The sequence below is a fragment of the Ceratotherium simum genome, chromosome 32, assembly GCF_057802395.1.
Source record: "Ceratotherium simum simum isolate JZ-2026a chromosome 32, ASM5780239v1, whole genome shotgun sequence".
NCBI lineage: Eukaryota > Metazoa > Chordata > Mammalia > Perissodactyla > Rhinocerotidae > Ceratotherium > Ceratotherium simum.
The window spans coordinates 17396028-17409632 of NC_141931.1; the positions used below are offsets into that span (position 1 = coordinate 17396028).

The 13605-nt window shown below is 45.4% G+C and overlaps 1 protein-coding gene across 1 annotated transcript; it reads right to left on the reverse strand.

Annotated features, from left to right (window-relative positions):
• Positions 1-1802: 1802 nt before the first annotated feature.
• VIM (vimentin) lies at positions 1803-9424 on the reverse strand. Its single transcript, XM_004425330.3, has 9 exons — positions 8708-9424; positions 8006-8066; positions 5470-5565; positions 5213-5374; positions 4560-4685; positions 4000-4220; positions 3489-3532; positions 3001-3086; positions 1803-2162 (listed from the first exon to the last, which is right to left on the reverse strand). The coding sequence occupies exons 1-9, from the start codon at positions 9268-9270 to the stop codon at positions 2121-2123; spliced, it is 1401 nt and encodes a 466-aa protein (XP_004425387.1). The 5' UTR covers positions 9271-9424; the 3' UTR covers positions 1803-2120.
• Between the last annotated feature and the right edge of the window lie 4181 nt (positions 9425-13605).

The following is a 13605-nucleotide window of genomic DNA, read 5'->3' on the forward strand; positions in this document are numbered from 1 at the left end:
GACAGGGGAGAGAGGGTTAGGAGGCTGAGAGAACATGGTGAGAATAGCTGAAGGACAGAAAACAAAGCCAACAATCAAATAGAAAAAATTTCTTTTTTTTTTTCATTTTGCTTTTTTTTTTTTTATGAGGAAGATCAGCCCTGAGCCAACATCTGATGCCAATCCTCCTCTTTTTGCTGAGGAAGACTGGCCCTGGGCTAAATCTGTACCCATCTTCCTCTACTTTATATGGGACACTGCCATAGCATGGCCTGACAGGCAGTGCATCAGGGCGCGCCCGGGATCTAGACCCCGGGCTGCCAGCAGTGGAGGGCATGCATTTAACCACTACGCCACGGGGCCGGCCCCCAGAAAAAGTTTCTTAAGGGCCCGAAGACCTGGACGTTTGCTCTGGTGATGCTGATTACGCCATTTAGCACGTCAGTTGTTAAAATATGGGGGTGGGGGGGGTGGGGAAGGCACGCTCAAGGAATCTCGGGACGAACGCCCTTTCCTACAAGATTATGCTAAGGGTAGGACGACCAGATCACCTACTATCCAAACTGTTACAACTACGGTACAATTATGAAAGGGGGCACTATTAATGAGTAAGCATAAACCAAGACTGTCCTAGGCAAACTAGGGTGGAAAGTCACCCTCGTTGGGGTCCCTCCTGCAGCCAATCCCTTCTTTACTCATGCAGTGCCCGAAGTACCAAATACGATGACCATCACAGGTAATGTGACAGCTGATATTCCTTCGCACAGCACCTGGCACTTCGGTGGGCTTTGTGTGAACTATCTTACTATTCCCCTCAGCGACTCTAAAGAGAGGTGGATGCAAACATCTAAAAATGAGTACAAATGCCTAGCACATCATTCCTGGAGAGGGGTAATAGTAATCCAGGAAACTGGGACTTAGAGACGTCCAGGAATTTACTCAAAGCTTTCCCTCCAGCACACACACACTACCAACCATGACAACTCGACGGCCTCCGGGTGATGCCCTCCCTCTCCTATTTGTCTAAACTCCATCCACCCTCCTGAGGCCCGCCCACACTGCAGGGCCTAAGAGAAGCTCTCCAGGACTGCACCACTTCTTCCAAGGCTCCAGGCGTTGAAACTTGATTACACTTACGTTTAGCATCATTTTACCAGGTGTGTTAATCTTATCTCCCAGAAGAAAAACTAGGGATTTGTGTTTGTGTCTACGATCATTCCGCCAAACACAAAGGTCTTTAAAAGTATCTATAGCTATCACATATAGATACACACAAAGAAACTCAAGACAGTTTCATATGTTGAAACTTGACGAACTTGTTCCCCTTCTCTGCATCTGGCTAATAGAAGGTACAGCCCCTCCACCTTGGCCATTGCCCTATGCTTTAACGCCCACAGTGGCATTGGTGCTACTCATATGCTACACACACCACAAGTTTCATTTAGTGAGAGTTTTTAATTTTAGTGAAAGTTTTTAATTTTAGGAAGTCTATTTGTTAGAATTGAAATCATACATGGATGTGGACCCAGCTGAACTCATTTTATGAAAAGACGTTATCATCGTTTTTGTACAAGTCTTTTTATTATATATCACCTATTTGTAAATTTAAAAAATAATTGAATTGAAAAGAGGTGAAGTCTACCTAAAATGACCAAATTAAGAACTCTATCTCAAGCGTAAATAAATAAGTTGAATTTATCAAGTTAACCTAAACTTGATTTTTGTGGCCAATTAACCAATAGGACCAAAAAATATTTAAAACATACATTCTCATAAAATTTAGACAATTGTTTAGATATTATCAAATAAGTAAGACAACAAAACAGTTTTCAAAGATTTATTGAAGCAGAAACAAGTTGGTCAGATACTTGTTGGAAAAAAGCAGTTTTAATGGTATTCAAAAATACTTTTTAAAAAGTATTCTAGCACAAGGCTTCTTCGTAAACTAGATTATGTTGTAAACTTTTTTCTAAATCTTTTAGGAGTGTTGGTTCTTAAGAACTAGAGCTTATTCCTAATTCCAAATCTATCTTGCGCTCCTGAAAAACTGCAGAAAGGCACTTGAAAGCTGTTTCTTAAAGATATGGATTTCTTTTTTACTCTTGCTGGTAATATATTGCTGCACCGAGTGTGTGCAATTTTCATTCAAGATCCTCGTGATGCTGAGAAGTTTCATTGATAACCTGTTAAAAAAAAAAATAAAACTCTCATCAAATAGAATACTACATGCTAAAGATTAAATCACCCTATTAAGCATGACAAAGAAAAATCCTAATTTATTGTGAGAGTTGGAAGGTTATGTTGGTTCTGCATGACAAGGGCTACAGCTATATGGGACGGATACATACGTAAGATGCTTTTCACCTATGGGGAAAATACATATCCAATGTTATGACTTAAAAATTAAGAAAACTTTTTAAAAACTGTGCTTTTAAAGGATGTCGTAATAATCTTATGCAGCACTGTTTAAAAGCAATTAAGACATATTAAAATGTACAGTAAGTACATTTTGAGTTCATATGTATGGAAAGATTACATGAAGACTACAATGAATTTTGACCGTTTCTTTCCTGGCATAGAGAAGTAACGAGAAACTGATTGAACATACAGCATGTCCTTGTACTACATAAAAGGGCCTAGGAGTGTTTAGGTGATGGTCACCAGGGAAGGCCACCCATCAGGATCAAAACATTCCTGATATTGAGGTTGTCAAATGAAGTAGTTCATGAAGCCAGTCTAGGAAGTAACTTAAGGAAGCTGTTCTCTCATTTTAAATTAAGGGCCATAGAAAAATCACTAATTTTAGCCTATAGAAAGATTGCTATCTCACCTTCAGTGTAGGAGCCAAATAATTTAGCTGTGTGTAGTGCTCGAAGAAGTGGCCTATTCTCTTTTTAGTAGTCATGAATGAAACCGACACCCTCCAAATTAGCTAGGTGTATCTGAGATACAGACTGAACGATTTAAAAGGACATCGATGTCTGTCTGAGATTACTCCAGCTTTGATTTCAAGATACCTACCTGTCCATCTCTAGTTTCAACCGTCTTAATCAGAAGTGTCCTTTTTGAGTGAGTGTCAACCAGAGGGAGTGATTCCAGATTGGTTTCTGAATAAAGAAACAGGCCCCAAGTGAATAAAAATGAAATTTTAAAAAGCCAAGTAACTATTTTGCTCAAAGAGTTATGATTTTTGTTCACAATTGTTTAAAGTGCTACTCTCCAAATAAGACTATCACCTATTTTAAAACCCATTGTCTAACACCACTGTAGCATCAAGTTTAAGATGGACTGCACTTCAGTGCAGACTCCGAAGGAACAAGGCAGATGGAGTTTGACTGGAAGCATAGATTGCAAGACAGTACTTGACACTACTTGTGTCTGAAAATTATGAATGTTTTCTAGAATATTCTCTTGTATGGCATTTCTCAAGTATCATAAAAAAAATTAGTGCTTTAACAGAATGGTTCCAAGCTGCTGATATTTTTCATAAAAGGCAATCAAATACTTACCCCTCAGGTTCAGGGAAGAAAAGTTTGGAAGAGGCAGAGAAATCCTATAAAAAGATGAAGAAGAATGGTAATATTTTTGGAAAACAACTCCAACAACAAGGAATGAATTTATTCACTTCTTTATTCATCAAATAAGAAAATTTACTCTTGTGATTCATAAGTGTGAGATTTGCTTCAGAAGCATTTATCTATGATTGGTCTCATTAGTACATTTAAAATATTTTACTCAAAGCATTTTCTCTGCAGGGGCATGAAATGGAGGCATTATAGAGTGCGAGGAGCTTGTCTTTCCCAGAGTTGTGGGTTCAAATCCCAGCTCCGCTGTTGATTAACTCTGCCTAGAGCAAGTTACTAAATTTCTCTGAACCGATGGTTGCTCATGTATAAAAAGTGGTAAATAGCTACTTGGAAATGTTCTAAAGATGAAACGAGATCATGTATGTAACGCGAATGGCATGATACCTAGCAAATGGCAGCTATTAATTCACGCACACACGTCCTTGTTCCATACCTGCTCTCCTCGCCTTCCAGCAGCTTCCTGTAGGTGGCAATCTCAATGTCAAGAGCCATCTTAACATTCAGCAGGTCCTGGTACTCCCGAAGGTGACGAGCCATTTCCTCCTTCATGTTCTGAATCTCATCCTGCAGGCGGCCAATAGTGTCTTGGTAGTTAGCAGCTTCAACAGCAAAGTTCTCTTCCATTTCACGCATCTGGCGTTCCAGGGACTCATTCTGCGGGAGGCAAGAAAGGCTTCCAATACGATTTCCCAGAAAAACCCAGCCATTCCCAGAACCACATACAGACCATTTGCAATCTTTTCCCTTGGTGGCAAATGGCGAACCCTCCAATTTCAGGTAGCTAATACAAGTACCAAGTCTTTCTTGCTAGAAGCAACAATATATGTAAGCAGAAACCTTCAGATCTCAAAGCGCTTTTTGAATCTGTCTTAACAACTCACTTTCTTCGGATTTTCTTCATTTGAAGTTTTGTTCAGATATCACCATTAGCTTGGTCAATTGAAAGGATCCGAACTGGTTATGTTCCCTCTTTTACTGCGGTGTGATACTCACAGTTCCTTTAAGAGCATCCACTTCGCAGGTGAGCGTCTGCACCTGTCTCCGGTACTCATTTGACTCCTGCTTCGCCTGGCGCAGGGCATCATTGTTGCGGTTCGCAGCCTCGGAGAGGTCAGCAAACTGTCAGGAAGAAATCAGAAATGTAGATCACTCCAGTGGCTTGCTCACAGATCCTCAAAGATGCTACCCTACCCGGACAAATGAGAAAGCTTAAAGATGGCAAACAAACAAACAAATAGACAAGGCATGACACAAACCAAATTTTATATTGTATGTTCAAATCTCAATGTCTTCCAGAACACGTCTCAATTTCTGTCTTCAAAACCAGAGAAAGAGCAGTGGAATGCTGGCGTTGATATTTTCAAGTAGAAACTCACTATTTATCACCCTCATTTAAAAGGGTGGCGGGTCAGAAGCATGGTGTTGGGGTGTACTTTGAAGCAGGGTGAAGGAAGGTAGTGGAAAGTGAGTCTGCTATTACAGGGGAGGGGGCCTGAGTGGTGGGGAGGCTGTAGCAACAAACGAAACTTCAACAAGAAGTTAAAGCCAGCTTTTTGACTGGAGCTGAACAGTATTTAGGAATCACAGATAGGTACAGTGTTTGCAGAACAAGATGCTTTTCTTCTAGCCACTGGCTTGTTCCATACCTTGGACTTGTACCATTCCTCGGCCTCCTGAAGGTTCTTGGCAGCCACACTTTCGTACTGCTGACGAACGTCCCGCAGGGCAGCCGTGAGGTCAGGCTTGGAAACATCCACATCGATTTGGACATGCTGTTCCTGAATCTGGGCCTGTAGCTCCTGGATTTCCTGAAGAAAGAGCAGTCAGAAGGTCAGCCGTGCCAAGTATGGGAGCACGTTCCTTCACCCACATTCATTCACGAAAAGCGACTGACTGTGCTTACCTCTTCGTGTAGTTTCTTCAAAAAGGCAATCTCTTCTTGCAAGGATTCCACTTTACGCTCAAGGTCAAGACGTGCCAAAGAAGCATTGTCAACATCCTATTTTGAAAAGAGAAAAGAAAGGACATGGAGGAGGATGCTAAAGTTAACGGCTTATCTCATTTATTCGTTTTAAATTAACCATATGGGCTAAGTCTCTTTACTATAAACAGGGTGTTGACAAATTTTACGACCTTGGAATAAGTTTGTAAAATCACCCACTGCTATCATATACTTTGTTTTCTTCTCTTCATTAATAAATTTGAATTGTGACCCGCTATGTTGTACTCAAGGTGGCTAACAGACAATTTAAAAATAAATAAATGTATGCCAACATGATAAACTGCGCTCAACCAATTATCACTGAATCTACATTATACCACTGAAATTTATTATTATTTTTTTAAATCTAGTAAATCAATGTTACAGAGTTTTTAAGATTTTTTTTTGTAATGTCATGGAATAATGTGATAATGGGGGTTGACCAGATTTCACAACTTCACGTATACATGAGTACATGAAGAACAGAAATTCACACTTCAAAAGTTTCAGCATATACCTAAGCTCTTTTTTTCTCTACTCAAATCTTCCGAAACTTATCTTTAGGATGCAAAGCAAGTATGTAGTGATCTGGCATTCAGGTGACAAATTTATACTCCACTTCAAGATGTGTACTGGCAAAGATGCACTTTAAGCAAATAAGGAAAAGAAATGTAGTTCTGAACTGTATTTGCTTTGCTTTCTTTGGTAGATTTTTCTCCTAAAACTCCCCTGCATCATCCTACAAGGGTGTGTGCATCCTTTTTACTTATCACTTTGTCAATTCAGTTACTCAGCTAGTTTCAGAATGACTGGTCAAAATGCATAAAATAAAACTCTTTGTAGAATTCTTGCTGCTCTGGCGCATCTACTGTGTTTCCACCATTTATGAACTGCTGCGTGCCAAAGATTTTATTTCCCCTCAAGGGAACGTCACGAGGATTTTTATACCTCTTATCTTGTAAGCAATTATATTTGGAATACAGTTTATAGTCTTACAGTCTTAAAATGCTGAGACAGTTCTAACACCTTCATGGAAAAGTGAATAAGAAATGGGTGATAAAAAGATCAGGCTTGGGGAAAAATATTCATTTTTGCTTGTTGTTAAGCCCTAAAAAAGATATAAAAGATAATTTACTAACCTCTATAAAAAAGTTCAGTGTGACATTCTAACTCATTGAAGAGAATGAGGGATTTTTACCTAATCCCTAAATAGGAGATCTTTCATACCAATATTGTATATTTTTATACAATACAATTTTTATATTAACTCACGACTCTGCGGGAAACATTACAAATATATGATCATAAACGCCCAATGACTAAAATGAACCACATATTGCTGTGTTTAAATTAATTTGGCAAATGTATTTCTGCTTCAAAATATTATTCTAGACTATTCATCTGAGAGTGCTTTTACAGCCACTATTAAGTGTTCAGGAGAACAAAACTATGCTGAGAACTTTTCCTGCTTTTGAATTCCAATTTCAAGTTAAAAACCCTTAAGTCCATCTAACTGCAAAGCAAAAAAACCCTTTTAATTAAAATTCCATTCTTCAGCCTTACGGTTATTCTTTATTTACGGAGAAAGTGCTAAAGAATACAAGAACCCAACGAAGAAAGGCCTTTCCAAATGTGAGGTTATGACTGTAGCTTTAAGAACTTTCCACATCACATACTTCACAAGTCCAGGCCAGATATTAGATAACGGATGTTAGCAAATACTTGTGTCCAATTAGAACTGTGCTTACATCATTACATATTCAATAAGAATGTAGCCTGCTGCAAACCTTCTCTGGCAACACAAAGACTCCTATTATTTCTGTCCAGAGCCACCACACTTGCCAGAATGTCTGTATCTACATTCCATAGTGAAGCCCCTAGAAACCATTAATACCATTCAGCCAAGGGGACAGATGGCTCCTTTTCACCCTTCTTAGATCACAAAATAGTAGTGCATAGCGAAACTTCCCTCTAACTTTAATGCCACAGTGGAACTTGCAGAGAACAAAGGAAACTTGCTGGCTTAATTCCAGTTAAACTAAGTTTCTTATCCTCCAACACGTTTTATGTTTTAAATTACAGGGCATAATTGCGCTTTTTGTGGCCTTGTAAAAGTTAGCCACCTTGACTTTAGCAAACCGCAATCTACATCGAACTGTAACTGTTCGGAATCAGCATGTCAATGGGCTGCAAAAAAGAAATGGAAAAAAATATTTCTTTGGAAAAGATCTTGAAACAAAGTAAAAAGTTAAAAAGACTTTCTGTCCTAAGGAACGGCTTAAAGCATTCAAAGGTTTTTATGAGAAGCTCCAATCTGTGGTCTTTCTGCCACTAGGGGGCTTTGCGCACAGACGTGAAGATTTGCACTCTTTAGACTCGGTTTAAGTAACTTTTAGAATTGCCCGTGGGCCGGCTGGGCGGGGTCCGGTGGCTGCGAGTGGAAAGAGAATCTACAAACCTGTCTGAAAGATTGCAGGGTGTTCTCGGCTTCCTCTCTCTGAACCATCTCCTCCTGCAACCTGAAACAGTCGCACATGAATCAAAGGGGAACTGGGAAACCGCCAGGGGCGGGGCGGCCACACCCAACCGCCCCCCGCCGCGTCCCGAGACAAGAGTTGCTGCGCCACCTCCGTGGGCAGCCAGTGACCGCGGCTTTTGGGACGGCAGCCCTCGCCAAGTTTTAGCGGGACCTCGGCCGCAGCGTCGAAAAGCAATCACGGTCGCCACACCCACCTGCAAGGCCAACGCCGCCCCCCGCCCTCCGCCCCCGAGGAGCCTCTGCAATCCCTTTGTCTCGCTTCCTGCACAGCGATCCCCTCCTCCTCCCTCCCGCCCTAGGGCTGGCAGCCCGCCAGGTGGGGCCAGGCAACTTTCTAAAAGTTTGGGGAAATCGCGGGCTTCGACTACTGACCAAGTGCCAGTTTTAAGAAATCTGTAACTTGAAACGGGGCGTTCTTGGGCAATGAGTGGGGGTGGAGGGGAAATGCTAACTCAAGCTCTGGGTTCGGGGCGGGGCTGCGCCGCTGCAGCCACAGCCTCGCTCCCCTGCTGTCCCCGAAGCAGCCGCCGCCCCGACACATCCCCCAGGGCGTGGCAGGTCCTCGCGGGGGCCCGTTCCCCCTCCCTCCCTCCCCCCAGCCCTGCATGGGCACTGCCTTACTTCTCCCGGAGCCGCATGATGTCCTCGGCCAGGTTGTCGCGCTCCACCTCGACGCGGGCCTTGTCGTTGGTGAGCTGGTCCACCTGCCGGCGCAGCTCCCGCATCTCCTCCTCGTAGAGGTCCCCCAGGCGCGACTTGCCCTGGCCCTTGAGCTGCTCGAGCTCGGCCACCAGGATCTTGTTCTGCTGCTCCAGGAAGCGCACCTTGTCGATGTAGTTGGCGAAGCGGTCATTCAGCTCCTGCAGCTCCACCTTCTCGTTGGTGCGGGTGTTCTTGAACTCGGTGTTGATGGCGTCGGCCAGCGAGAAGTCCACCGAGTCCTGCAGCAGCCGCACGCCGGGCACACTGCTCCGCAGGCGCACGGCGGAGGAGCGCGTAGCGTACCCGCCGCTCGGGGACGAGGAGTACAGGGTGCGGCTGGTGCTGGGGCGCAGCGCGCTGCCCAGGCTGTAGGTGCGGGTGGACGTGGTCACGTAGCTCCGGCTGGAGCTCGGCCGGCTCGCGGTGCCGGGGCCGCCGAACATCCTGCGGTAGGAGGATGAGGACACGGACCTGGTGGACATGGCTGCAGAGGGTGGCGGTGGGCTGGGCGGCTGCGGCGGCGCGGACTAGCTCCGGGAGGAGAGGCGAGCGAGGGCGCGGTGGGTGCGGGCGGTGGGAGCGCTGCTGCGTCTCTGGCGCGGGGACCCCGGAGCGAGAGTGGCAGAGGACGGGACCCCGCCGAGGGCGCAGTTTTTATAGGCCCGTTAGGAAAGAGGGTCCCCTCCCACTGCCATCCCAGCCGCGGAGCGCGCCAGCCAATGGGGACCCGGCGAGAAGCGAGGAGGGTGGGCGGGGGATTGGGGCGGGGGCCCCCTCGAGCCTTCCTCCTCCCCCTTCTCCATTGCCCGGGGCTGGGCACAGTCCCGTTGCTTCTTGGCTGGGTTGGAACTTTAGGGGACTTTCCTGATGATGGCCCGAGCTCTGCTCACCCCTGGGTGCTGAAAAAGGCGGGGTCGCGCGGTGGCGGGGGAACCCGCCGGGGACTGGACAAGAGGAGTCCTGGGCACTGCGCCAAAGAGGCGTGGGAGGAGGCGCGCGGGTGGGAGGGGCCCGAGACTGCAGGGCTGCGGTGGGCTGGGAGCGGGTAGGTGGGGAGACCCGCGGGCAAAGGGGCAGGAAGAGGGGGAGTAAGGGATCCAGCAGATCGGAAGGCGCGGAGAAAGAAACAAAGAGCGCCTGAGATTGGAGCGCGAGGTGGGGGCGCGCACAGCCCGGGATGCAGGGCTGGGCTCCGCACAGCCTAGCGCACCGGCCGCTTGGAAAGGGGGACCGCCGCGCCCTGCCTCTCTCTGCATCCTCTTGTCTTGGGGGTTCCGGTTTAGGGACTTAACGGGCTCGGTCTGGCATTGGACGGCGCGAGCTTCGAGGCGGCGGCCGAGGAAAGCCCGGGGGAGAGGGGTGGGGTCGCTGAGTCACTGCGCTCTACTGGCCGCCAAGGTTGAGGGCTCCTAGCGGTTCGAGGAAACCGTTAGACGAGACAGACTCAAGTCTCCGCCGGCCCCGCGCGCACTGTTTGTTGTGAGTTTCACCCAGCTCCGAGCTGGCGCGCCGCTGTCTAGTGTGCGCTTCGCCTGTGGGGAGACGAGAGCGGCCGTAAGTTCTTAAGAACTCGCCAAAGTCTGATTTTGCTCCAATGTGGGGACTTCTCCTTAGCAAGAAACTTCTGCAGACCCTCGAGAGCCGCCCAGCATGCGTCTCCAGCATCATGAATGCACTCGGGGAAGGTTTTTCTTGCGAAGTTTCCTCCCACCCTCCCCTCCCGTCTCCGCTCAGCCTCCCTCCTCCCCCCGTGAAGCCACACCCGACTTTTAGCACGATCTCAAAGTTCTGGGTGAAAGAGGAAACTCAGCGTCCGTAGTTTCAAAATCAAATTCAGGGATCACTGGTTTTTCTGCTGTAGTGGAAGTCATTAAAGGTATAATCTGCGCCGATTATAGAAGTAATTAGATGTTGCTTCAAAACCCCAACTTGATTAATGAAAGGCAATTATATAACGCAAATGACGGGGTGTTTGGAAGAAAGAGATTTGTGTGTTCATTTTAGTTCAGCGTTGCACACTGCAGGATTCTGGTGACTTATCTGGAAAATGTCACAGGTCCCTTTGGCCTGTTTTCCAGAAGAATTCGTGCCATCGGTCTGGGAGTGAGGGAAGTAAAACCGTCTACAGAGCAAAAAACTTTTGGTTTAGGGCACCAGGGGACTGTTGAGATTCCACCACCAAGACCCTTCTAGGCAAATCACTCAACTCAAGGGTTTTTGTTGCAATATTAGTAACATGCAGAACAGAGTGGTTACCCCCAAAAAGAGATGAAGAGAGCGAAGGCAAGCCAGTCTTTTTGTGAATAAGTAGCAATTTAAAAATCACAGGGTTTTGTTTGAGTATTTAGAAGACTTAGGGAGTACTGAAAGGATTAACTCCAAAATCACTGTAAAAATAGAAGCATCTTGATTCCATAGTGAATAGATAGGGGGAAAAAGTAAGATCATTTCCTCTAGTTTTTTTTTTTTTTTTTTGGAACGGGGGTACTAGAGGTTACTTGGCATTTAAGAAAAATAGTTTAGAACCAAATGAAGGGTTTATTCTAGCTTCTTTGTACAAGCCTCTTTTAGGCAATATTTTGTTTACCTCATTTCAGTTAGTTCTGGCCAGTGGTGCTGCCAAGGTCGAGCTGGAGGACCCTTTGCTGCACAGCTCACCTACTGTGGGATTCCTTTATTCTCTGGAAGGCTGTGGGTCACTCCCAAGAAGCATTCCTGGGGTGTGGCGCCCTGGCCGACTAGTTTATGCTCCATGTTAGTTACCATCTTAATCTCTGAGAGCCCTTTATTCAAGCCACAGCTCAGCAAATGTCACCATTGTGAGTTTGTCTGGAACCCTTAGGATGAGAAAAAGCGATCCCTCTATGGGGGAAGGGCAGGTGGACCGTTCTCCCGCCTAAAATGCTGATCCCAGGGCAAAGCAGTGGTGCTGTCAGGGGACGCTTGCTGACTTACTCACTATGGAAAATGAGGACAAGGCTCTGGTGCAGTGTGGCAGTGTGCCTTGTTGGTGACCACAGCAAATTCCTCTGGGCTATGGTGACCTCCTCTGGGAGGGACTCTGGCCATCCTCTTCATCTCAGGGGTATCCCCTCCCCTTTCTAATCTGTCCTCAATCTGTATTCTCAGGACTGGGTTATGTTCACTTGCTGTCTTGGTCAGCTCAGGCTGCTCTAACAAAATACCATACACTGGATGGCTTAAGCAGCAAACATTTATTTCGCACAGTCCTGGAGGCAGGAAGTCCCAGATCAAGGTGCCAGCCAATTCAGTGTCTGATGAGGGCCTGCTTCCTGGTTTGCAGATGGCCACCTTCTTGCTGTACCCTCACAGGGCAGAGAGAGTGCAGGCTCTTCCTTTTCTTAGAAGAACACCATTCCCGTCATGGGGGCCCCACCCTCATGACCTCATCTAAACCTAATCACCTCCCAAAGGCCCCACCTCCTAATACATTGGAGATTAGGGCTCCAACATATGAATTGGGGGTGGAGGGGCACAAACAGGAGGGGCATTTGCCATACAGCGCGCGTGCACACACAGATATGCAGTATCAGGTGTGTCCTATTAGAAATTGCCATAGCTTGGGATGGACCGTAGAGCGTAAAGTAAAGGTTACAAAAACACTTCCATTTTTTCATGTAGAATGCGTGAGACTAGGAAAGAATTAATTTCATTCTGAGATAAATTATACACTACCCAGCACAGTGCCTCAACCAATGGGTCATAGTCGTCAATGAGGGAAATCAATAGGTAATAGTCAACGATGGAGGAAATCAATGGCTGATAGTCATCAACGAGGCATATCAATGTGTCTGAACTAGCATCTTTGACTATAACTAATCCTGCTATATTCTTGCCCCATGTTCTTAGTTAGCTTTTAGAAGTAAACAGTACGTAGACATAGCTTTCTCAGTTTTTGTATTTATTTTTTGATTGCTGTGAAAACATCTCAGGAGTATATTTAAATGCTAGAAGCTGCTACAAACACTGCATGATGTGAGTTGTGCTAAGGACACAGTGATACCATTTGTAGACCCGGCGTAAACATTACCAAATCTGAAGTCCTCACAGCGATGTTGGAATTTGCAAGCTGTGGTAATGTCAGTTGAATCGGGCGATTTGAGCTGATGGACCAGCCAGCCATGCAGAGAGGAGCTTAGTGGCCTGTGGAGGCTTTCGGAAAGCTGGCTGGCAGGAGGCCACGCCAAGAGGACAGCTTCTAGCTGGATCGCCTGGATGGAATGTTAGAAATGAGAAGGTGGATAAAGTGAGATGGTGAAAGCTTAGCAAAACCTGAAAGGCATGGTAATAAAGATAATAATAATCAATAATATAATAAGTGCTTTCATTTTTGTGGCTACTCAATGACAGGCACTTTGCAAGCATTTAAGCTAATTTAATGCTCTCCTAGCATCCTGCAAGATACAGTTGATCATGTTTTACAGACGAGGCGTCAAAGACACAGGGCTAATGATGTGCTCATGGTAGTGGAGGAAGGAAGGGGGCAAGCATTTGAATTGAGGTCTTTCTGACTCCAAATGCACTTTTCTCTTTGCTTGGTGATGAAATTTTGCTTACTCTAACCAATCCAATTCACAAAAATTATTTAGGGGCCTACTGTGTTTCAGGAGCTGAAGAGAGAGAATAACTATCAGATTATGTCGTGAAGGAGCAGATTCCTAGAGGAGTTTGGAAAATACTTAGAATATCATGTTTTATGTTATTTAAATGACGTTATAATGATTCATAATAGAGAAGAAGGGGGTTTGGTTTTCACCTGTACCCTAAATCTTTACTTGGTGAGTTAAACATTTTCA